This window comes from Cydia splendana, chromosome 15, assembly GCF_910591565.1.
Source record: "Cydia splendana chromosome 15, ilCydSple1.2, whole genome shotgun sequence".
Taxonomy (NCBI): Eukaryota; Metazoa; Arthropoda; class Insecta; order Lepidoptera; family Tortricidae; genus Cydia; species Cydia splendana.
In genome coordinates this window covers 7,339,543-7,366,180 of record NC_085974.1, presented here as the reverse complement: position 1 = coordinate 7,366,180, position 26,638 = coordinate 7,339,543, and the positions used below count along the sequence as shown (strand labels likewise).

The 26,638-nt window shown below is 36.5% G+C and overlaps 1 protein-coding gene across 1 annotated transcript; it reads right to left on the bottom strand.

Moving 5' to 3' along the window:
- Positions 1–234: 234 nt before the first annotated feature.
- On the bottom strand, positions 235–26,638 carry LOC134797507 (protein bowel). Its single transcript, XM_063769748.1, has 3 exons — positions 26,201–26,638; positions 21,763–22,666; positions 235–2,126 (listed from the first exon to the last, which is right to left on the bottom strand). Exons 2-3 carry the CDS (start codon positions 22,647–22,649, stop codon positions 836–838), a joined length of 2,178 nt encoding a protein of 725 aa, XP_063625818.1. The 5' UTR covers positions 22,650–22,666; positions 26,201–26,638; the 3' UTR covers positions 235–835.

Genomic DNA, 26,638 nt, shown 5'->3' with positions numbered 1-26,638 from the left:
TAAACCGTAAACAAAAGTTTACTAAACATATCTGAGCAAAATATTCTAAAACTAAATTGTAATTTTTTACACTGGACTGATGACACCATTTGGACAATTTTTCTTTAAAAATTAAAAGTTAAAGTGAATATCGACAAATTTATTGTTTTGACATCACAACGTTTGCGTAATTTATTTCATAAGACATTGAAAGATAACCTCAATAAAAGCTAAATTTTATGTAATATAAACCCTACCTAAGATATAGTACCTAAATACCTAAATATTGAAAAAAAGGTATATACAGTAATGATTTTCATATTGCTAAACATTATGCTGAATCACTATCAACTTTTAATTTAACAAGATATCCTTAAGAATAAACTTAATTACCACTAAAGGAATAACTAAAGAATAAATAACATTATACATAACTAGTGAATAACTAACTTATAAATAGGATTGCGAATGAAACCTAAACCTTAAATAATGTTACAATCAGCATTGATGGGTTCAAACCAAGTTGAGACATATAAATTGTTCTGTTCTCCTTATAATATTCAGATATCCAACAATAACAAATAGAGTAAAACCACAATATTATTTATTATTATAATTTTGATAAACTAATTTTTAAAATTTTCGAGGTAAACAAAACACTGCACAAACAAACCTTATGAGATCTTTACGAAAACCAAATCCACATTGCAAATACATACAAACATACCTCTAGGATAGTACATGATGTGTAATCAATACTTTAACTAATAATACTTTTCATTAATCTAATACTCCACTTACAAGTAAATACATGAATATTTGTAAAATGCACCAACTTATCATTTATTATCACTCTTCAACGTCGCATAATGTCTTCTATGCTGAATCCTTTCTTGGGTCCACTGGACTGGCTTGTCCCTGGCTTGGGATTAGTGTTTGGCTGGATGCCTACTATATTTTTTATCCCATTAGTAATGGAGCTCGAACTCGAATCTTCAGTATCCTTTGCATTAGGCTGCAACAAATCTTTGCAATTAGTTACGCTTGTCGACGTGCCCGGCAACGAATCTTTCGGAGGGGAATGTTTTACAATTAGATCTTGTGCGACCGTTTGCTGTGGTCCAAGTACGGTATGCGGCACGCCCCCGTAAGCAATTTGAGGATGAGGCGGAGGCATAGGTAAACCAAATTTATGATACGATGGCATTCCCATTATTGTAGGAGGAATGCCCACTCCTACCTCAGCAGTCACAAGTGATTGACGGGGCATTGTTAAGTTTGTCGGTTCTGGTGAACGACTCCTGTACACCGGTGCGCAAGTTCTGACATTTTCACCAATATCCGGCGGGTGGCTTCGTTTTCTAAATGGACTGAGATACATAGCAGATGGCCCTGGATCTATTGGCATGTTAGGTACTTGTCCGATCTTTGATGAATCAGGCGGAGCAACTTGATGTAGGTCTCTTCTTATTTGTAACTGTGGATGACGAATAGGTGGGTCGGACATATCAGTGTAGCGCATTTCCTTTTCTATAATTTCATCAGATGTATAACGACGTTTTTCATACAACTCTGAAGATTGGCCGCGATGTCTTTCTGGATGATGTGGGCGCATAGTATAAGGACTTGCGCGGTCTCGTGGCTCATTGTGGTGGCAGTGGGTCTGTTCGACTGCAGATGGCGATAATGGTCGCGGCCGTTCGATGCTTTGTTCTCTTCCGATGCTCTCGATGGATGAAGATCGTGCTCGTCTTACAGGAGAATGGTCTGGAGACGATAACTCGCCATCGTCATCTTCAAATCCTGGTTCAATGGGTGAACCAGGTCTTCCGATATCTTCTTCGCCTACATCCAAAACATCACCAGGTGGTACATCGCCCACGGCATGAGTAAGAGCATGTCTCCGCAAATCACAGTTTCTTCTGAACACCTTTCCACATGAGTTACACTCGTACGGTTTGTGGTCGGTGTGTGTTAGCAAATGGGTTTTAAGGTTGGATCGCTGGTTGAAACTTCGGCTGCAGACTGGGCATTTGTGGGGCGACTCCTCCATATGGAGGATCTTGTGAACTGCCAGGGTCCTTGATTGGCAGAAGCCTTTTCCACATTCCGTGCATTTGAACGGCTTTTCCTTAGAATGAATGTACCTGAAACAATACAAAAAATAAAGTTAGTAATGATTGTTTTATTTGCTCTATTAAGATCAATTACGAAAATTCTGCCAATGCCCCAAAGGCTGGCCACATATTTGCAATATTAATCAAACCAACTGTTTATCTTGATGCGCGTACGTTTTAACTCATATCGTTAAGTATTATAATTTTCCCGCAAATCGCTATCACAAAATTATTCTAAACAAAAACCACGAGAGAACAAAGTTTTTTGTTGTTACATTCTCGATATTATTTTTTAAACTATTTGTATGTAATAAGATTCGTACCATAAAGTATCGCGCCTTAATTAAATGTCTGAGAAAGGTGGAGTTAGCCGCGAAACAAGTTCTACAGATCTTTATAATGAATCTTGAAACTATTGAGAAGGGTTCTGGCGTATCTCAAAAGGATTAATAGTTATTGGATTATCCTTTATACATAGATAGATCGTAATTTATGAATTTATGTGAATAATATGAGGTAGAAATTCTATCTCTCTTTGTGAAGAACTTAATACTCGTACCTACATAATATGTTGCATGGAGATTAAAAAAAAAGTTATGTTAATTAAGTCTAAGGTAAGTCTAACCTAATTGTATTCATAAGTTTTTGTGCCTTTCAGTAAATTTGTTTTACTTTATAGTAGGGTAGGGTACCAACTTTTTATTTTCTTTCGAAATCTCTAGATGCCACCCTAAAGGTCTGGCTGAAATTTCCAAATGTCGAACATTTTAAAACACTGGCTGGCCGGCGCAAACGCACCTTGAACGTGATCCGAGTAACCCGAGACCCCAGACTCAAGGCAAGACTATACGCATGCGCGAGAACCTCACCACTTGAAAGACCTCTTTTAATTGGACCATTAAACAGTTTAAGGGTTCAATTTAAAATGGTGCCGTTCTACAAGTGTTCGGCCGAATCGAATTACGTTAAAATCATTTTGTGGCCAGTCTGCGATTATTATTATAATGAAACTTGTATTAAGTTACTAGGCTTCAGGTTAAAAGTTATTTATAAGTGAAGAGTTGATGTCGAAGAAAACTTTCATTTGTAAAGCAAAGATAATACGGAGCTTCGCACTGTAGAAGGAAAATAAGTGCCTTAAAGTATAAATAATATCTTATAGTGTTCAAGTAATCATTTGATATGCCTACAGTATGAAATTTTCGAAGGTAAAGGTTAAGCATTAGAAACCTAGGTTCTTTAATACACTAGGAAGAGGAAGTAACTGTCTGCATTAATTATGACTAAGGAAGAAGAAAATTACATCACACAAAAAACATAAAACTTGATAATGATTATAATGAATTTCAAAGGGTAAACAACTTTAACTATTCTTACATAAATGAGGTCCTGATAAAAAAACTAAATGACAGACGTCACCGTGGCTCAAATTTAATCATAATGACTTTTCAGATTCCTCATCCCGTCAGCCATCTGAAGAATGCGCCACGTAAACAATATATCATTACTCGGACTCTTTAAACAAAAAGGTAAAAGGCACGGAACTAACGCTTAGAAGAACGCAATAAAGACATTTCAACTTTATGTATTCATACATTTATAATGCTTTTTCTTTCCCTTGGCAGTACAGTTTGTTTCCGTGAACGTCCAGCAGTTAATTAGAATAAGTTCTTGATGTTATGCAATGTAGGAAAGTGGAGTTATGTAGGTATAGGCATAAAAATATTTGATAAACTTAGGTAACCATGAAAAAGAGGTAACTTTGAGAATCAGTAATACGGTTAACTTAATTAAATTCAGAATTAGTTCTGCAATAAATTAGAAGTAAACGTTTTGATATTTGATCATAATTAATGTTACTCATATTATTATAAATTATATTCATATAAATTAGAGTAACATTCAAAATATTAAGCACAATTTTAGGTTTAGGGTAGGGGTTGGTTAGGGATGAAAATAAATCTTCATTCTCAGTTTTCTTCATATTTCTCATTTTACAGTGCACAAATTAATTAATTAAATTAATATTTTTTATTGAGCTAGTGGACCAAGAGATGCATTCGGGGTCGGCCCTCAAACATCTACACATAGACATCAAAGAGGCCGCTTTCAAAATCAAATTGACAAGGCAATTACCACGTTACTATGAAAAAGTTCTTAACAAACCGGCCCCTGCATACGATTCTCACTATCCAAACAGCAACCTAAAAACCTTTGACCAAAGTAAATTGCTTATAAAGAATGGAATTAATTCACGTCGCAATAAAAAACTTGAACGTAAAAAAGAGGGGTTAGAAAAGACCAAAAATAATAAACGTAATTAATTACACTAAACAAATCTTCGTTCCAACTGCGTTATCGCACCAGTTCGATCAATTCTGACATTAAATAAAATATAAGTAACGTCTGTCTCTTCTTATTATACGTCGAGATAAGATCAAGTTGGACAGTCGCTCAGAATCCCATCAGGGCAATGGAGATTAAAAAAAGGCTTGAAATTACAGAGAGGACCAAGGCCCGGTGCTAATGGTGTACATTAAAAAATATTTTCCATTACTTGCCTGACGAGTAATGCCCATAGTAACTTGAGCTGGCTTGGCGCCGATGGAAAAAACTTTGGTGAAGTCACTTGTGAAATTGGGAATGTTTTTTACTTTTATAACACAAGATAAAAAAAGCCGTAAAGGAAAGAAATGATCTACTTAAACCAAACAGGATAAACAAAGTGATATTAAACGAATACCAAACCTCGTAAACGATACTCGTAATGCTAACTCGTACATTGAAGAATTCGTGGATATTTTTTGCCAAAGCAATATTCATTGAGGTAACAGAATCAAGAACAGGTTCGAGCAGACGTCCTCGTTTCGTTTAACAAACAGCGCGCGAGTTGTGACAACACCGTTTATAAGTCAGGAAAAAAATATCAATCACGTTTGACTTGACTATATTTGTCATGAACTTCATTTTTCCTTTAACATTGGATAGGATACTTATAGTTTTAGAGTAAAAAGATCTTTCTAGCAATCGTAATCCACGTTCAAAAGTAGAAGCACTGACACTAAAACCTCTGAGAGGTATTTTTTCGAAGGTTTTTTTCTGTCCATTCGTGCGTTGGAGATTGCCTATCGAACGATCAAGAGTCCGGTAACAAAATGTAGAGTTACGAATAAGATATTTGATTTAAGTTATTGTTTGCTTAAATCATCTTAGACTTAGACTAATGTAAAAAGGCTAATGTAGACTAATGTAAGGTAAGTAAAAAAAATAACTTTGTAATATGTAGTTATGTAGGTACTATAAATGTGAGTTTCGCTCCAGCATCTAAAGGCAATGCTTATAACCGCTGTGAATTCTTATAAGATTTTTTTGAATCGGGCCGTTATTTATGTATTGTCTCAAAATACTACTGATATTTAATGTTTTTGACGTGATAACGTCTTATAAATCGATGAACACCGGTAGCATGCACGAAAATGTGTCACATTGTGGACAGATCTCCATGGTAACGTTGTGGACAAATCTCCATGGTAACGTTTTTCATCAATGTTTTCTTATGACGTTATCACGCCAAATTATCGTCCGTAAACCGACTTTACAGACAACCATATTTTGTTTTTGAAACAGTTCTAAAAGAATTTTAACTCTATACAGCCGGAGTGCCACGAAGCGTTTCAATTTCTCTCAAAAGATTTTTTCCATTGCCTACTTGGTCAGAGTGGCCAGATAGCGTCAGTCAACCAAATGGAGGATGCTTTTGATAATATAGTTAGTAGTATCCTTTAGTTTTTATGTCTCTAGAGTTTCAAAAACTACTTTAACCTCTTCGTTGAGTACCTATAGAAATATACTTAACCATATTTCAGAGGTAGGTACTTGTGTTTTGCTGATTCTTGAACGGATATAATAGTTAATCAATTAGTTATTTTAATTTATTCAATAACAAAACTTATACAAACTATTATTAAAATTATGTATAAACTAAATAAATTAAAACTATATAAAACTAATAAAATAAATAAATAAAACTTACCCACCTACCTTAGGTCCCCCAGATCTGTCCCCTGCGGAAGGGTGCCCATAAGGCTGGCTACATTCCCACGCTGAATAGCTATGCCTATTCTTTGGCCTAGGAATGAGCCAGCCCTAGGGTCACCCGTGGTTTCCAATAGTCTTTTTTTTAGGCCTTTAAAAAGATTGTGAGCGTCACGACACCACGGCCCCAGGGTCTCTACCGCGAACGCCGCAAATATGTGGTTGTTTGTAAGACCAGCATATTTGCGGCGTTTTAGGGTTTCAGCCGCTGCCGCCGCGTCGCCAGCTCTCTGAGACGTGGCGACTAGATGGGACGGCGCTAGGGTGTCTACACATGTGGCATCCCAGATGAGCGGCCGTCCCATCTGCCAGGGGATGAGGGTTATTCCATCGGGCCTCTTGCCATCGTCGCGCGCCAGACCGGCTGGTTCCAACGCGGCCGGCACGCCCACGCTGACAAAGGCCCGACGGATGACATCGTTGAGGCTGGCGTGGCGGGACAGGCGGCCGGCACTCCTTCGGCAGGAGAGGCCGTGGGAGCCCAGACTGTCAACTTCTGTTCCGCAGGGACAGCTGTGGGGGACAACTATTTCGGCGCCTAGGCGGAGGCCGACAGCCAGTCTGAAAGAATTGTTGTCCAGTAAAGTTGCGCAATTAATGGAGGGGAAGGCGTGTAGCCAAAAGCCGGATTCATGTTGGGATGAGGCAAGAAGGCGGGCTTTTTCTGTGTTGGATTGTGCTGAATTTAGCAGCCAGTTTTGTACTTGATGGCAGAGCGGTTCGTCCCAAAATCGTTGGGTTGATTTTTCGGCCGGCATGTCTTTGTTCGGGCAAGCTAGACGCCACGCATTTTCTGCTTCCGACAGGTACACTACCTCGAAGTCACGCAGTGACGGTGTGAGTATTTTACCTACGAGGGATAGTGTACCATGCACGGAAGACAGAAAAGCGGGCAGTGCGACACTAGATATCTGCCTTATACCTAGGCCACCAAACCGTATAGGCAATGTGGCGTGGATAAATTGCCTATTGTCAATATTAATATTGATGATTTTTTGTATTTCGATGTGTATAATTTCATCGACCTTTTGACATAATTGTGGATATTTGAAAAGAGGGCTGCATCGCATTACGTACGTAAATTTAGGAACGAAAAGACAAAACCGAATTATAAAAAAAGCCATGTGTGAATTAATTTGTAGAAGGCGGTCCGAAATTTCAGAAAAACGATGAATTTGGGTATCAATGTATTCTGGAATTGATTCTTCAAACACTGGGGCTCCAAGGAGATGAAGCGAGCTTTTGGTGAGTAATTTTATGCCAGGGCAGTTATTTCTAAAGTCGTTTATAATTTGTGTATCATTTTGGACATCTGGGCTTACAAAAAGTTCACATTTGCTCATATTGAGCTCCAGGCCGATTTCGCTGAATTTGGTAACTAAAAAATTATTTTAATTAACTCTTGAAAGAGTGAGAACTCCATAATGAGGCAAGAAAAACTAAAATCTTAAAATTTACAAAGAAAATGCCTTTTTATCTTCATTACAGAGAAAAGGTAACTTCGTTAAAGCCATCCCATTACTTAACGAATCATCGTAAAAAGGCTCAATTTACTAAACCTATGTAAGCCTATACTTCCCTTTACATTACATAAATTTCACTAAGTACATTTTAAATATACTTAGTACTTACTCAAATTCATAAGATACGTTTACGCACCTTGATAAAACGTATATATTTCACCCTTTCTAATAAAGGCAATTTCATAAGTTTTCAGTTTAAAAGTAAAGAGAGCAAGTCCACCGCACGTTGGAATGCCGCGGCGTGGGTCAGTGCCCGATCCCCCCTCCCGCCTCCCCCCTCTAGCTCATCTCTCTCCACATCTCTAAGCCTCCTATCGACTAGATTAATCGTACTGGCCTTCTAATTTGTAATTTTAATTATTTTTTTATTATTAACGATATTGTGTGTGTGTTACTAAAACGTCAGAATTGTTTGGATACGAGTTAAAATTGTTTCAGCCCACGGAAAATGGTAGAGTCCGACTAAGCTAACTATTCACCGATTTTAATAGATCAGTGAGGGAGTGTCATAATATATTTTCATAGAAATTTGTCAATTTTAATGACATTGCCACATTTTGGTATTGCTAATGACATGCGGAGTTATCTTGGTCCAACTTGGGCGACTTGCACCAATCCCTAACCCGGGGTTAACCAGTTAAACTTGGAGTTACCATGATTACCAGTACAATTTGACACTGGGTTAACGGTTTAACCGCTTAACCCCGGGTTAGTGGGATGGTGCAAGTGGGCCTAACAAAATTAAATTTTTGACACAACGGAATCACTGTCAAATCTGTGACGTCAACCAACACTTAACATCATTTGCGGGTAGAGGTACTTTTCATATACACCGACACAATTCATTAAACCTAAATAATCGACATTAATATGCAGAAATGTCTCTGAAATATGCTTATGCAGGTGCATTATGGTAATAAGTAAGCGAGTTTAAATTGAATTTTGCAAAACCCACACTAATGCAGAACGGTAGCGGAATTCAATGCATAAATTTATTCTCAGAAACGGTCACAAACCGCAAACAGACTTGTAAGTAAATCAAAACCGCTTATAAATAGCTTGCATTATCATAATCATGCAATTTGTATAATGAAGTGACTGATTTTCTTATTGAGAACCACTGTTCTACCGTATGTTTCAAAAATACATTTTTTATCGATCGTTTAGAAAACGATGAGTTTACATTGACTTTCAAAGTTATGTTAGAAAGCTTTGCATAATGTAAGATTAAGTTACAAGCTCACACGCATGTCTAGTTGCTTGAATAATATCTTCATGAAGATTTGAAAGATAAGTATGATGCTCAAAAGCTTGGATTTCTTGAATATTAATTGCCTAAAGATTCTTCACAGGAGATACGTCCGTCCTCTGGCTTTGGGTACATACATAAAGGCAGAGCTTAAACAACCGTGCTTCTCGGGGCTGTCGCTTGCCCCCACGCACGTTTTATCTCTACAGCCAACTAAGCTGGTTTCCTTTAAGTCGATTTATTGTTATGCTACTAATATCTCAGCGTCAGTAGTAGGACGCCAACGCTCCGCTTGACTTTCAACTAATTAACATGAGAATAGCAGATTTGTTAGAGCTTGTTAACGAACATCTTGAGAAACCTGTCCTCTGAGCGTGCTCCAGTTTTAATAAGATGCTTTTTACGTGTACTATTCTAATAAGAACTGAATAAATACTGTTATTTGATTCTTGTTCATGTTAATGCGCAGTTACAATGCTTACGATGTGATAATAGTAATGCGAAATACGTTAAACCGTAATAGACCCTTGATTATCATATTCTTGAACACTTGCTAACCCATTGTCGTAAATGACGCGACAACGGTCAGAACACATTTTCATAAACAAATCTCTATTGCAACATGTATTATAAAATTGTAGAAATAGAACAGTTGTAGCATTTTGTAAATATTTATAGTTATATAAATCAATAATCAAAATACAAAACGCAAGCCCATCACTGACATACAAACATTTTAATTTTTTATTTTATTAAGTTCAATTTCGGAGGACGAAAACTTCAAAAACGAAACCACGGAATTGATTTTCATTTGTAAGGATTCACCACCAGCTCACACCTACTCTTAAGGCTTCAAGAGCATTACAAATTACAAAAGTCACATTATTTTACCGTACCGTCCATAAGCAGAACCAGTATTGACATCGGTAGCAAACACATCAAGTAGTATATGACATTATGCTAATCAGACAGGTTCACATGAATGTTTTAGCAACGACTCGGCAACATTAGTATTCTAATTATAAGGCGTTTTTTGCACCTCCGGTTTAACAAATGAGACGTCAATAAACGGAGTCGGATTTTTTTTGTAGGAATGTTATGTGGCTTTTTTCTATATTTTTTTGTGAGCTTTCATAGTGTCTTTCCACTGAAATCTGTTGTTTTCTGATAAATTGTCTTTCTAAACTGGGCAATAATTAAAACTTTCGTGTTGTTTTTACAGGACTTCAAAAAAATTGTCGCAAAAATAAATATTGCAATATCAGTGTGTTTCGCCATAGATATATTTTTTTTACTGTGGTCACTTCTGAAACTATTAGCTCGATCAGAAAAAAGTAAGGTACTTAATAAATACAGTCTAGTAAATATAATACGCGCAATATTCCAAATTTCTACGGAAGATCGATAGAGTAAATGCAATATATATTATTTACCTGTATACTAGTATGTAACTAGCGTATTCATTGGTTCCTAATTCCTAAACTACATACATGCATACAGTTATGTTTATAGTATATGAATTGGTGTAGGTACTGCAATGTATTCAGCTTGGTTGAATATACTATTTATATACATCACAGTCATTATTTTTTATAATCACTGCTATTCTGATGGCTTAAACAGTATGCAATTATTTTAAATTATTATCATATAACAGCGTATTTTGGTGTGTGACTAGAGGAGTCATTACTATGATAGTATTCGTATGTTAATAGATTCTACGTGGGTGTGTGGCTTTCAATCAGTATTCACTTTAGTACAATGACTCATTACTGGGGAGTCATTCCAATGGGTCTTTGAACGTAGGCAAGATGATTGCTGGGGCAACCAGTATAATCACTATCCAATTACGAATAGTTCTTATGGATCACAGGGTTACATTTCACTGGTTAGTTCGATACTCAACGTGCTCGCATTCAAGAAACCGAAGGGAATACACAGCCTTTGGTAGACGTTCGGTCTTCAACGTGCCACATGCTACTTACAAACGAGCCTTTCGCTTTAATGAATGTGCAGTATCCAATCAGTCCAGTTTGAAATATTATCAACTTGACTTAATGACTATTTCTTCTAATAAAGGTTTGTTTAGCTGACTAGTCAATAAGCTGCTTTTAAAAACCTTGGGAACGGAATATTTTTTTAGATATGTAGTTTGTAAAGCGGTCCAAACAAAACGAGTTCAATACTTTTAAATGTAACTGTTAGTTAATCAAAATGGGTATTTTAATTTTCAATAATATTGAAAACGGCCGTAAACGATGCTTAACGCAAATAACGTGTATTCACGGAAGAGTGAACCGTGTGGGTCCATTAGCATAATAACCAATAACGGCATACTTCTGCGTACCATTATTGGTACAAAGAGTGAGAAAAAAGTTAATCGAAAAATAATAAAGTCCGCATTATAGGGTTGCGTAGTTTCACGTTACATCATTTATTTTCTGTTACCAAAGAAATTCTGTATTCGTCGCGCGGCGATATAAAAACTAAATCCCCGACGCCGGACAGGTACGAGGACAAAAAATAAATGGAAAATACTAATGGACCGAGGCAAAGAGGTTGGGCCGGACGCGGTGTGGTAAGTTAACGTGAGATTGGAGCGCTCTCGTTTTGATATTTTGCTGCTAACTCTACAACTCCAAAGCAAGACTAAAAAAAGAAAGAGAAAAATTATGAAAAATTTCTAAACGAAACGAACACCAGTTCAGAAATTATCAAAAAAATCTTTTAATGAAAGCTACCGACCCAAAACGTACTAAAATTCCTGCTTGCTCAACTGGAAACTAAGCAAGGGACTACACTTATTTATAAACCACTAAGATGAAAGATTATGTCAGATGTCAGATATCAGTTAGAAGTCATACTTTAGATCACTAAGTATACCTAGACACTGAATCCTGTATGTAAGTATAAAAAGTGCGTATCTGGATTTAATTCAAAGTAAATGATTGGCGTCTAAGTGTTTTGCTTCTTCCGATGCAGAAGTGCCAATTAAATATGGTAGCCAATTTATAAAAACCACAACATTGTCGTCATCCATCACATTTTTTACTGCAGTACTTATTTAATTAAAGTTTAATTTCAAGTATATCAATGAGCTACTTAGTTTTTTACATTGGATAGCTTTATAAAACAAATATTTCCATGAAAGTTTACTTATACTAAAAGCTAGTCAAGTCGTCACATTATGATAAAGGCTTGTGCGTTATTAAGTGTACCTATGAAGTTCTCGTCGTTTTATTTCGAACAAACAACCCCGAAATTTTAGCAAGTGTACAGTTCGTCTTTTCTCAGAGGCTGTTAAAAACTCAATCCCTATATCGTACCACAGCACGCTAGCAGCCGGTTCTTGCGCCGGCGCAGTCCAAGCGACGTATTGGGAGCGACGGCAGGCCGCTGCCGCTTCACACTCAATTTCACCTCTGACGGACGCAAACATTTATTGTGCTGCGTATTTGACTTCGCTGTTCCGCAGGTGCTTTACTAAGACCACTTTGATTATACCTACACTTATCCTTGATGTTTTGGTATTTTTATTTGATTTTCAGCTAAGTACCTAACTCTATGATTTCAGACACCCAATATCAGCTCAAATGTGTCCACTGCTGGACAAAGATATTTCTCAAAAATCTCTAAGACGACCGGTTGCTCGTCTTTCAGTATTAATTGTGAAGAACAAATATGAGGTATATAAGATCCATAGGATTTTACTTTTAAAGACGACTTATAGAGTGTTTTTTCAAGATCAACTTTAAATCCTCATATCATTACTTTACTTAAAATGACACGCTCACAAGATTCGAGGCCAATTCCAGTACACATAAAAATTGATAAGATTAAAATGAGAAAACACAACTGTATCTTAAAGCAAATACTTTAAAAAAGGAAAGAGACGAATCGATTGAAGTAGCTTAGGAAGTGATACTTCAACTTGCTTGAAACAAGTTCTACTTATCAGATTTATAACTCTGGCAGTTGATTCATGACGGTCTCAGCTTGTAATTACGCTGGGGTCTCTCGATACCATTAATCAAAGTATATTGATAGATCCGAGCTATGTACAAATCCAATTAGAGTTCAGATCCTTCCTACAATTTTCTTATATTCAATGATTTAAGATTTACGATACACAGACGCAGAGCTGCAATTAGGCCAAATGGGAAGAGTGTTAATTTTGGTTTAGTCATAAATTTGGGTTTAGTGCTGAATGTAATTGGCTCTAATCGTCTGTAATCGGCGTTTGGTATTCCACATTTGATGTGGTTAAGTCATAACAAGATTTATAATAAAAACAGTTGATTACCGATAGAGTAACCACTAGTTGGTAGCAGCAAGTGAGTTTATATATGATATATGATACACATTGAAGTGCAGAAACCAAAATTAAACAATCATAAGAAATTAAGAAAACACACTTCACTTAGATCTAATATTATCTTCGATAGGTACTCATGATTCAAAGGAGTACACACCTCAATGGTTATTTATTAATATCGAATTGAACATTGCTTTAAAGTAACTGATCTATTTCGATTCCCAGCCTCAAATAACTTGTTTTACAAAAAAAAATGCCTAACTTTATTCACGAATGAGTTATTAACACAATTAAAACATTTAACAGTCTCATGTTAATATTATGCTTTTAGATTGTGAGAAAAAGGACTTTATAAAGCCACTAGACGTTAACCCAGAGCATAGTAATTGGTCTCATTAAGCTCGAATCTAGTTCCAATCCTGTCTCGACTAATAAATGTTTATTGCTTTCCGAAAAACTTCTTAGTCGATCAATGCTTTTAATCTCTCATAAAATCGATCTACGCGCTTAGAACAGATTAAAGATGGTTGGTCTCAGCTCAGGCAGGGGTAATAAATAACGTGATTATTTCCTTTTGAAACTGGCTTCACTATACTGTAAGTCTTTTTTCGAGTTAAATCAACCGAAAGACCACTTTGTTAACGGGATTAAGAAGAAATAACCGGCGAGTAGATTTTTTCTGACTTTATGAAACTGCTACCTTTCATTTAACAAAAGCTGTCTCAGATGAAATTATTTTTGTCAAAAGGCTTTACTTACGTGTTTGAATTTAAATTTTGTCACAGAAATGTGCTTGAATAAATGCTTTGTAATCGCAATTTAAATAGCTGCATGGAGGAAAGCCATGGTTACGCGAGTCAAGGGTTCAAGCCATCAAGGACAACCGGTTGAACAGCAGTATGGCGTTAAGCCCCGTGGTTACCTATCTAGGTACTTACTTTTAAGATACCGTCAAGTATTTCTTTTCTTATTTTTCATATTGTTGAAGTACCTCAACACTGTACGTTGAGGTACTTCAACAATATGAAAAATAAGAAAACTTACGTCGCTATTAAAAGTTATTTTGTATATTTGTAACAAACTTAATTTACTGACAACAAACCTATAAACTAATACAATTACTTACTACATTTATTTGTAAAATAAATGCAAAGGATATTTTTTACACAAAGCTTTTTCCTACTTATATGCCTCTCATACCGAAAAAAACCTCTACCAGGTTATTTAACCTTACTTTGTGTGGCTTGTGTACAAATATGTGCTGCGTCAGTGTGTGTGCTGCTATGGATTTTATCTGAGGTAGACGTCGTCGTATGATAAATGATCGTACAGAAAGTCGCCTCAACCTCTTTCTTCCATAAGTTCATAAATAACAATGGTATCTAAGGCTTAGGAATAATTTCAAAACTTGTTTTTGGGGACAGTCAAGCAGCCATTTCGTTTTAAATTCGACGTCTACTAATGTTACACGTCACGGGTCAAAAGATAGGTTTCATTCTAAAATAGAATATAAAATGTATTCGTGAGAAATGTTGTTATTTTTTTAAGATAATAATCATGACAACGCTAACTATTATAGTTCTATTACTTAATCATACCCCTTAGGCAATATTACTTAGAATAAATGTATATAAAGAATGCGGCATCCAACATTACAGACACGCATCCTAAAGTGAAAATGCATTTTGTAGTGGGACCGCGTTCTTGTGAAAGATTCCCTTAGTCCTTTAAATATTGATGTAATCATAAAAATTATGTGAAAAGATGTAAGAGTTACCAATTATTAAATTATTATGCTTATTATGTTAAAGTTTTCATCTAACGTTATCCAGGTTTCTCAAAGCACGGTTTCGAAATAGTTTCACAGGTAACGTTTACTATTAATTACAATATTCACATGCAAATATCGGAGGGTCGTAGAGTCAACAAGGCGTCGTCAAGCAGTGTGGGCTGGTTTAGAGGCCTTAGGTATAGTACCGGTATACACACCGTCACGTTTGTTTGTTCAACCGACCGGTCACTGTTTGCTCTGAGACTCCTCGAAAGCACTCGGAAATATTTTGAGCTAAGAACTCTTGAGCAAGCAATAAGTGCCCGGTGTTGAATTTAAGAATGAACGGAGTACGTAACACAGTCGTGGACGAAGGACAAAATATTGTACAAAAAAAATGTGGTAACAAAGATGGAACACAAGGAGACGTAAGAGATAAAGGAAACGACATATGACGTTAAGGATTAAAGTTCAAGAAAAGCTTAATAAATCGGTTAAGGGAAATTTGCTTCAGAGTTCTACAAAAGCACTAATGTAATGACATAGCTACTACAACTGTAACGGCTTTTTAAAACTGGATTAAGTAGCAGAGAAATGCCAAATCGACGATAAGCATACGTCTTGTCAACCCACGCGGTAGGAACGAAGATAAAATATCAGCTTAGTCATTTTGACCGCTAAGCGTATCGAAAGAAGGACTACATTCGTTCGGCTAGTTATTTGAGGCTTTTACCTCCCGTTCTTGATTTCGACATAATGCTGAACACTATTCCTATTGTTTGAACATGGACCACATACCACGAAGAACTCATTAATAACATTTAAAAGAACGTCTACAAATTCGAAACGCCGGTCATGCGAAACTCTATCGAATTTGTTTGAAAACTTAATATGCTTACATGAAACAAGTTTTGTTCGCACTTGGTATTTGGAATGCCAACCAAACCTATATCATATTTTGATTTAAGTAATAACGTGCAAGAATCTTCGAGGCGGATTATAAATTCCTCGTGGGATTAGCGCAAAAAACCTCGTTCTGAATAGCTACCATTTCGTGCTGGGAATTTATGTGGTAGATGACCTCTGTTAATAATACTATGGTGCACTGGACACAGACTTATAAACTCAATATATTCGTTCAACCCGTGAAATAATTCTTACGAGTTTTTAAATAGTTTTGGTGACTTACATCAACAATAACCTTAGAATGTTTAAATGGATGTTCATAAAGGTTAACAAAATTATATATACAAATAAATGATGGACGAACTACAATTATTAAATGCAAAAAAAGTCTTAAACAACAATAAATAATGGAATAAAAAACTTAAGAACCTGAATCACGCTAATCCTAAACTTAATTGGTTCGATGCAGCGACAAAAACTGTTTTGCAACCTAACACGCAAGCGTGTTGAGTATAATTTAGATAATAATAATGCCTGTCTGTATCGATTCGATAAAGTATTGCATATACTATTATAGTTGCCAGGGCAGCTGCTATTATAAAAGCGGTTCCTAAATGGACCTGCAAAATATAGGTTCATTTTCGGAAGATTAATATTTTGAGGTCATTTTCTTTTGCACTTTCTATAATTTTACCTAATAAACAAACATATTTTTTTTAGGTTAGAGAGGCAGGTGAAAAAAATGTATAAAACACAAACTTTAAAAAGTATGTAAGTAACAAATTGCGCAAGACCGAGCATGGCCAGAAAGAACTTTCAAAAGCCAATAAGAAACTGTGAAATCGACGAGCGGTCCGCGCATTTGTAGCTAATTATTCAACATCTTAAGTCACGATTATTTCTAACTCATATGTAGATCTACTACTTAGACTATATACACTTTAGACAACCTGCATTTAAATGAGTACAATTATTGAAGCTTCACAGAAAAGCACTTTTCTACATCTATAGATCTTGTGCTTCAGGCAAAGTCAACGTTAAACACTTAAGATCCGAAAATGACTACAATAAAAGAGTGAATTTAGTTTCGAAACCCGGTTTAATATATGAAAATTGGGTCTTAACTGTGTCGTTGATGCAGTTTTATTGTTATAACGATTGGATACCATTATGATAAAAATTCAGAGATCGCGTGACAAAACTCGGATCGATCCAAATGGGCCCAACAGATCCGCATATTGCAGATTTTTGCCACCAATTTGTAAATATTTTAGTGAAAACGGCGCCCGAGGATGCTTGGTGTTACGATTAAATTGGTATTTGCATGATAATTTCCAACTTATCCGTAGGCTAAAGTGTTCCTGCGACCGAGTCCACCTGCCCGATTTGATTTATTATGGATTCAGTATTAATTTGATATCCCTTTTTGCCGAGGCCCCTTGAGCTATCTGAGCGAGCGAGTGGAGGTCTGCCCAAGCCCTATTATGTGGTGGTCTCGGGCGAATCATAATTGCATATGAGCGCCGAGATAAAATTATGTTCAATGCAAAAATATTTTTATAAGGACTTGCTTGGTAAGCGACGCTGTCCAGAGTAAATTAATGAATTTAATGATTAATTTATAATATCGATGAGTATTTTTAATTGCTTGCTTATTTATCAAAAGCCTCTAAGATGGTACTTATCAGATATCAGCACCTTTTTAGAAGTTTGTTTATTGCAGACACTAAAGGTTCTCTACAAATTTAAGTCACATGAAGGTTTTAAGTTTTAATATTAAGTTGAAGTTAAAGCACGTAGCTAACCGTAGGTAAGTTAAACGAAACTAGTACATGTGCGACAAGAGCTAGTTTCACGTATATCTAGTAAGTAAACCGGTGAATTCGTAGAAACCACGAACACTTATTACACATCCGAGTAATAATATTCTCCAACGTTTAACCATATACGCAATCTTGATTTCGGAATAACTACACTTTAGAAACTAAATGTAATTACGCTAACCCGTCCTTTTGAATATTAATGCCGATAACCGCATCTTCGAAGCGATCGTCTCATTATTTGCTCACTTTTTATCGAAAAATTAAGTGGTCGAAAAGTCAGATCCGAAACTTTTTTCGATCGATGGCGGATAAGCCGCGGTCGTTACGTTTCTTATTTACGTAAGGCCGGTTGTTGTTCATTAAATATTCATGAAAATTTATCGACGAAGTTCAATTCTTGTATGTCGAGAAATTTTCACATGGGATATCGCGGCATGTTTTAGCGAGCGTGATGGATTTTTGCGCATATAATAACTGTGGTGTTTCTTGTCCTCATATCGAGGACCTTCGCGTTAAAGGCGTTGTGGTTTCGGGTATTAATTATGGCGGGATATAATAGCCGGGTATTATGCAGGTCTTGTGCGGTGCATCTCGATTATACGGCAATCTTTATGTGCTCGCGACAAAAAACGTAACCACGGATAATTATGGCGGAGCTGTAATGAGCTCACATTCCTTTCCATTTTTGATGCTGAGGACAAATATTTAATTGTTTTAACCTCCATTTATTGTAGAAAAACAACGTCCATCATGTTAAAAGCTGAATATTTTCAACAAATAAAATAAAATTTTAGAAAGACAAAAATAATACGAGAACTTTTTAAAACGAAACTGGTTCATCAATTTCAAAATACAGTTTAGGCAGCTTTTAAGATCTAATGTGCCTAAAATGTTAAAAGCATTTTGTAACTACCATTCAATACCTAACCGACAACTCTGAAATGATAAGGCGGAGCGAGAGCGAGAAGTATTAAATTGCCTTTGAATTTGAAGGCATAACGCCGGTAACGTCAGCATAGGTAATCAAATTAAGTTGGAATGTTAAATTAACACTAAAACCGTGGGATTTAAGTGCAAAAAAAGATTAATGTACATATAATTTATATTAAAAATTATACATATTATGCTCTAAATACTTTAACCGAAACAGTAGAGAGAACAATTAACTTTTTAAATTTATTTTGTAACATTTGCGCGATTTGATTATTACTTTTACCATTACAACTATTCCAAATAACAATATCAGTTAGGTTCCTACTTAGTATACGAAAGTTAATAAAGATCTTTAAGAATCATTAAAAAAAGGATTAAAAAAATCACAAATGATTGAATAAGAATGCGACAGAAATTGTACTCTACAGAGTCTAGACACGGTAGATACTTTTTTTTTCCAATCGTCCCTAAATTTTCTATCGTACCTATTGTTACTGCGGACTCTACCAATCTTTTTACATTGTCGAGCCGACCAATAGAATCGGATGAGTCATCAGTATCTAAACTAATTACCAAAAGGAAAAAACTCGAGTTAATGTGAGACGAAATCTCAGTCAGGCATTTGGGTCCATCAAAAATCATTACATCCGTAATACCAAGCTCTGTTGTTTGGAATTTTATTCAAGAGGGCGCCAACGCAAAGTTGTATATTTATTTATATTGACTTTTACACGTATCAATGAATCAAGGGCACGGCTATGAAAAAACCGGGCAAGTGCGAGTCGGACTCGCGCACGAAGGTTTCCGTACCATAATGAAAAAAAAACGGAAAAATAATGCAAAAAAAAACGGTCACCCATCCAAGTACTGACCACGCCCGACGTTGCTTAACTTTGGTCAAAAATCACGTTTGTTGTATGGGAGCCCCATTTAAATCTTTATTTTATCCTGTTTTTAGTATTTGTTGTTATAGCGGCAACAGATACATCATCTGTGAAAATTTCAACTGTCTAGCTATCACGGTTCGTGAGATACAGCCTGGTGACAGACAGACGGACGGACGGACGGATAGCGAAGTCTTAGTAATAGGGTCCCGTTTTACCTTTTGGGTACGGAACCCTAAAACTCATACGGAAACTAGACTAATAAATTGGCAAGGGCAGACTCTAAAAAACCCGTATGGCTCGATAGATCACGAAAAATTTATTTCTCATTTATTTTCAGTTGTATATCGTTACCCTGCATACTATAGCAGTATGATTATAGTACAAAACAGGCTAGTGATATAGCCGAGGTTTTTCAGAGTAATAAGATCCATTAAGGTCATATCTTTTGTTTCTTTCTAATTTTCTGGCTTAAAAACTCTTCGTTATAGGATTTGTATAAACCCGCCATATTTACAATTTACCTAATAAAGTCGATATCTTATTGAACAAACAATATTTTAAAGCGGGAGTCATAGATTCTTCGATAGTTTGTCGAATTTGTAGCTGTTTTTATGCATTTATGTATTTAATTCTTTGTTTTTGGGAAAAGACAAAGGCCTATTAACATTACATTTATTCGTACCTACATTGCTCAAATTAAATTACTTTTGTCAATCCATACAAAGCTCCTTAATACTACTAATGGTTATTTGACTGTATCATAGCAGTATCTAGACATCGACGAACTTGATTGACGCGATAAGATTGACAAGGAATTCCATCAAAAAACTATACCAAAGATCTTTATCACTGATATTATTGTTTTACAGCCTGATACCGAGTTCTAAGTAAATTGACGCAAAAGTGTTAAAAGGGACTGTACAGCGTTATCGAAGTAATTAAGAATAATCTTTGTGCTGGTTTACTTAAATAACCGCAATAAAATTAAACCCCTTTATTTCTTTGTTGTTTCTAAAACAACAATAATTCATCCAAACAAGACTACAATTCATACTCAAGAAAACTAAGTGCAAAATAGGTAACTAGCATCCGAAACGTAAACAAAAATGGTAACTAATCCTTTGAACTCCGCATAGCTGCATCTAAATTTAACATAAAGGTAACCATCATAATTAATCAAGACGGACTTCCTAGTAGCCAGCTACAACAATCGGGTAACTTTATAAATATTCCGTTTCCAAGTAGCGGGGCGGATGCACACTCGGCTTAACATCTGCAACTCGGGTTACACCGGCTGCGTTACGTGCATATAAATTAGAATTTTATACGCATAACTATGATCAGCGCGGCAGAAAATTAAAATGTGCAAGAAGCGGATACAGGCGGCCGTAATTACCAGTTATTATAAAGTGCATGCGTTGGCTACCTGATATAGGCTCCGCATTATAAAAAGCATCACGGCAACCACACATTTGCATTGGCGCTGTCATACTTTTAAAGTTCTACGCGAAGTATCATTTCTTAGTCGATCATTTCATACTAAAACAGCTCATGTTTACCGTTTCAAATATTTTTACAGAAATATTTTAATTTAGATTTTTAAAAGGTGTAAACGTGGACGCAATAAAAATGAGCGGTTGCGTTTTCTGACGAAACATTTGAACGCCAATTGAGACTCTTTTTATTGGATAATCCTTTATACTCTGTAAATGAATATATGGAAATGACATGTAATAATACTAATAATCCAAATTGAATGTAATTAATTTTTCTATTGACCTGTTTTTCATTTTATTTTATTTTATTTTGATTTGACAATCATTATGAGATATCCGTGCTCAGGTTAGCCATATTGACATTGTTTTTTATTTTATATTATTTGACATTGGTTATAATTTTGTTAATTAATCGATTGCTTATAATGGTTTTTAAATTGTGTATTGCTTGACATTTGTATAATTATAATCAATTGTTATTTTCCTACTTGACGATCATAATATAAATTCGTATAGATTAGTGTAAAATAATTTATATTGTAATTTCATATTAGGAAATAAATAAATCTAAATCTAAATCTACTGAATTAAAGCGGCAAAGCATGGTGCCTGCAAGTAGTGTTATATCTTCACCTAATAGGCAAATGATCTGTAAATGCATGTCTTACCTGTGGTCTCGTAAGTGGTCTTGCCGACGGAAAGCCTTGCCGCAAATGTCGCAGGAGTAGGGCCGCTCGTCGGTATGCGTTCGTTCGTGTATCAGCAGGTTATAGGACTTTGTAAATTGTCGGTTGCAGAATTTACATATAAATTGCTTCTTCGGTCTAGATGCTCTTCCTGGAGCTCTTAAAAGCCGTCTATCTAGGTGAGGATGCATTTGGTGTGGCCCAGCGCCGGGTGGGAATAAACCTGCCCCGGGAAAAGTGAAACTATTGGTGGCAGTAGGCGATGGCCCGGGAGCACCAAGAAAGGCACCAGGTGGCCCGTATATAGGCGGTTGTGAAGAACCATCGGTGATAATTCCTTCGATAGATGACGCGCGGTGGTGTGGTATAAGCATTGCTGCAGCAGCTTCCCTAAGAACTACTTCTTTTCGCTTTTCAACCATCATAGCCATTAGATCAAAGGAATTCCTTTTTGGAAAATTGGCCGAAACTCTATCGGGGGAGCCTTTGGCTGGTTCAGTTCTGTCCCGATCTAACATTCTTTCTCGTTCAATAATCTCTGAGGGTATTAAGGCTGGATGCATTTCATTGGGATACATCAATGGATGCATGGCTCTGGTTGGGACAACTGGGACAAAGGCCGATGATTCACGATGGTTTGATGAAAGCAGTGAGCCTGCAGTCATCTGTCGATGATAGGGCAATGGTGGGGAGTCAAAGCTTGCGCTAGGATTTCTTCCGCTAGAAGACGGCCGGCCGACGGGCGCTCTTTCAGCTGAACTTGCCAAAAACTGGTCATGTCTTGAGCGTAATGGGGCCGTGACAGGTGTGTCTGTGACAGGGCGCGGTGTGGACGCCCGAGATACAACCGTGCTTCCATTTTCCGACATCACGACGTAAAATTAATCTGCGAACAGAAAAGAATATCATTAGTTTGGATGTTACTTTGTAGATTCGTGATCTGAGAAACGAGTGTTTATTTATCTGTTTAATAGTTCACGTAGGTCACCTCACTTGTGTTTTCCGAACGATTCTTATCTATATTGGCTTTCACTTGATCGTAAGTTTGATAAACGATCCCAATCCGACCGGTTGCATGTTCATAATCTCCCACCAGTTAAAAGCTGGTGTTGACCATTAAGATTTATGGATCGAGAAACATGCTTAATTAAGTAGCTCTACATTGTTTCCAGGTATCTATTACCATAAAATATTCATTATTTCTCAAGTGGTCTTCGTACATTTTTCAAAGTGCCGACCGAATAGGTAACAATTTGATACAGAGTAATTGAATCCCAAGAGTTCTTGGTCTCCGGTTGAGGCTGTCGCCATGTGCTTCCAGCGACAAAGGTACGGAATAATAGTTACATTTTTATAGAATGTGATGCTTTACACAGCGTCGGTGTCAACCGGATCTAAAGACGATGTTATCTTTCTGAAACTTTTCCCTTTCGTCCACTTGACTTAAAAGTAGCACCTATAAAAGGCGTTTTTCATTGATGTCAATTCAAGATGTTTCTTATTTAAAATTGTGGGATCAATTGATAATTTTGAGAGAATACTAGAATAGTCATCCTATTAATTATTGCCTAATGCATCATTCATCAGTTTCGATTCCGATAAATTCTTGGCTTCTGGTGATATTAGACATGTAAATGATGATCGTATTTATATTTTAATACCAGTATTGATGTCGATTCATTCATGAATAAAGTATGATCACAGTTATTCATTATAAAGTAAAACGTTTTTAGACAAGCCCATTACGAGTATAATGCGTAGTAAAATTGTTGTGGATGGTCACAAATCGTATAATTTTTTAACCAAAGTATACTGCAAAGACATACTACGATAATCTATTACGATTCTCCTATTGAGGATTTTTTTTTATTTTCTGCTATTTTTATTTCTTTTAAAACAGACTCAAACCCATTAGATCTGTCTTTCTCCATTCTGCACTATTTGTATAAGCTGAACAACATCTCTGAATAGAGGGCCATCACCAGATTTACGATTTGTCCGTCTATTACCAACTGAAATTAGTATCACGGGCCAGGGACAATAAAACTGACGCTTCGCTTTACTGCCGTGGTTGTATGGCGCGTATGTTTTCATAAGATTTCCGGTCTCTGCGACTCGTGTGAGATTTTATGTCTTGCTGGGTTTTAATGACTGGTAATCCTACTGTGATAATTATATATTTTAATACAAACGAGTTTTTACGGAAGTCGCAAATGAAACAAAAGTATGCATTCATGATCTTCATCCTCGCATACTGTTTCCTAATTCTCATTGAATTGTAAATATATTATCTTTAGTGTCTACTTCTAGTTCTATCCAACTGTTACCTACAGTCAAAACTTTTTGTACATGTCAGTTACCAACGGCTTCGAAAGATTAATCTTAGAATCAATTTATTCAAGCGAGATCGAATACGTCGGCGTGCCAGGTCCACATTTCACTACGCGTTGCCCGTTCTACCGTAAAAGCCTTCTGATTTTCCATCCCTTTCACTCGACCACCTGGCGTTCATTCTTTCTCGCTTGCACTAAGGTTACGGCTGATCGAGTTTCTACCATCTTACTCGCTCCAAAGCGGTGAAATACTTTTATCTCGACTTTTGCTCGAGGATTTTTAAGATATGAATATGTATTCACACACTGCAGTAAGTACCAAATGGAGTCGGATGTAGCTGGTCATTTCAATAAAACTTTTAAAGGAAGGTTTTAGTAATCGGACTGGGGCGTTTAAAGCTGTTTACTGATAGCAATGAGGTTTCTTGGGAACCTGTTCAGAGACGGTTTACGTTAAGTTAAAAACCTGGCGTCGTCCGTTACTAAATGTACCTCTATTTTATCAAGTTACACATACGTATGTGATTCAATTATTTAAATTCAAAAGCAGGAACTGTGAATTATGATAGGGTATTGTCAATTCTCACTGAATATAACATTGTGATCCTATTATTATGCAAGCAGATGACTTTAATTATCGTTACATAATTAGTATGTAGGTGGCAAAAGCTCCAGTTACAATTATTGATGCAGTTGCATCACCAATTGATCCTCTGTATACTAATTAATGAGAACTTGTAAGCAATTGTGTGCTTATTCGTATTTTTAACTGTACTTCATTTGTAATAAAGTACCTACCTATAAATAATTAATATCTTGTGTTGGAAAAATTTGAGGCTCTTTCTAAATTACCAGGTGCTTAATTATTTATTTACTTGTAGTTACATAAAATGAGTACAGAAGAAATAATTACTGTCATAAACTTTTCCAAACTCTTGAGTCACGTAACTCGTTAAATCCAAACTTTGGAGGACACAATTAAGTTTGGTTAGATAATTCATGTATATACAAACAATTAAGTTTATTGATGGCATTTTACAACGCAGATTTAAAAGCCGTCACCGCAAGGTTTTGTTCGACGATAAATATCACTCGAGATATGTGTGATTCTAGTAGATTACCAATCTTATCAGTTGATGGTGCAGATTAACTACTATTTATTTAGCAATTAAATAACCTGATGCTTCTACCGTGTTACTGGTAGGTACGTTCGTAACGTTTTAGCGGTTGCTTTTGTACTGCGATAACGGACCATTATCGTCGATTATTTTGACATTGTGACTAACAACGGCATTGATAGCTTTTGAACTGTTGTTTAAAAGCATTAGGGATAGTGTTTGGATTACATTACCTACTTAATCTGATAAGAGTATACATCACAGCAGTGGTATTGGAGTTGCTCAATGTTGTATTTCAAAGCAAGAGAGTTCCCAACCAGTGGGTTAACATAGCAACCAGGAGGCGTCACGAGACTGGTGAGGGAGTTGGTGAAAATGGTGAATGCCTCACTACTAAAGATGTAGATTTGCTTAACAAAATCTAAAGGGGGTATAAGATACCTCTGAGCTAGAGCAACCGTAGACTAACCAAACAATCAAGAGATGAACAGAAGTGAGAAAGCTGTATAACTGTCCCGCTATGGTGAGCCATGCTTTGAAGAATAGGCTTTGTTGACTTAAAACCGCAACGCTTCTTTACAATCAAGACTTCAATGGGATTGTTATCTCTATCTACCGCGAAAAGCATATCACAGTAGGATTATCATCATAAATTCTCAGCCTTGACAACTGAACCGAGACAATCTTACACCTAGATAATTACTGCGAAACACAGTGGCAGGAAGCATTTAAATAATCATTAAAGACAACGGTGTAAAGCACAAGAACAATGGGTAAGCCGCAGAACTAATTCTCAGAATTGTTTTATTTCCTACGGCATCTGCTGCGTAAACAATAACACCCCTAGTCACACACATGACTTGACTATAAAACAGGTAGCGATAATCAAGTGCACCCTGCCTACCCAATTTATTCCACATCCGTTGTATTAAATTACCCCATAAATAAAAAAAACTTAACAGAACTCACAAGGCGTCGACGGGTTGGCCGATCGATCGTCAGATGTCCAACCCTCCGGTAGTCAGGTAGTTGCCCACAATGTTTCCAAACGCAAGGTCCGCAGACCCACAATAGAGGCTCATTGCAATTTTTTGTCACATTTCACAGTCCAACCGCAGTGGCTTCAACAGGTGAATAGGAGATTAGTAGACGCGAACATAACAATAGCCGCACTGCACAGGTCATAAAACAGTTAATAGGCACGGTGAGTGAAAAAGTTACTGAATATATTTATCACTTGTCACATAATGTCACGTATCACTCCACTTATGTTCGGTTCACTGTAATCCGTTTTATGGAATTTGGTAGCGTTTCACTTTAGTGTTTATCTGTGGCGTGGCATGCGTAGAGGCTGCGCGTGCGTCGCTGGCGCGCGACTGGTGGGAGTCAAGAGCGTACTACCGCGCC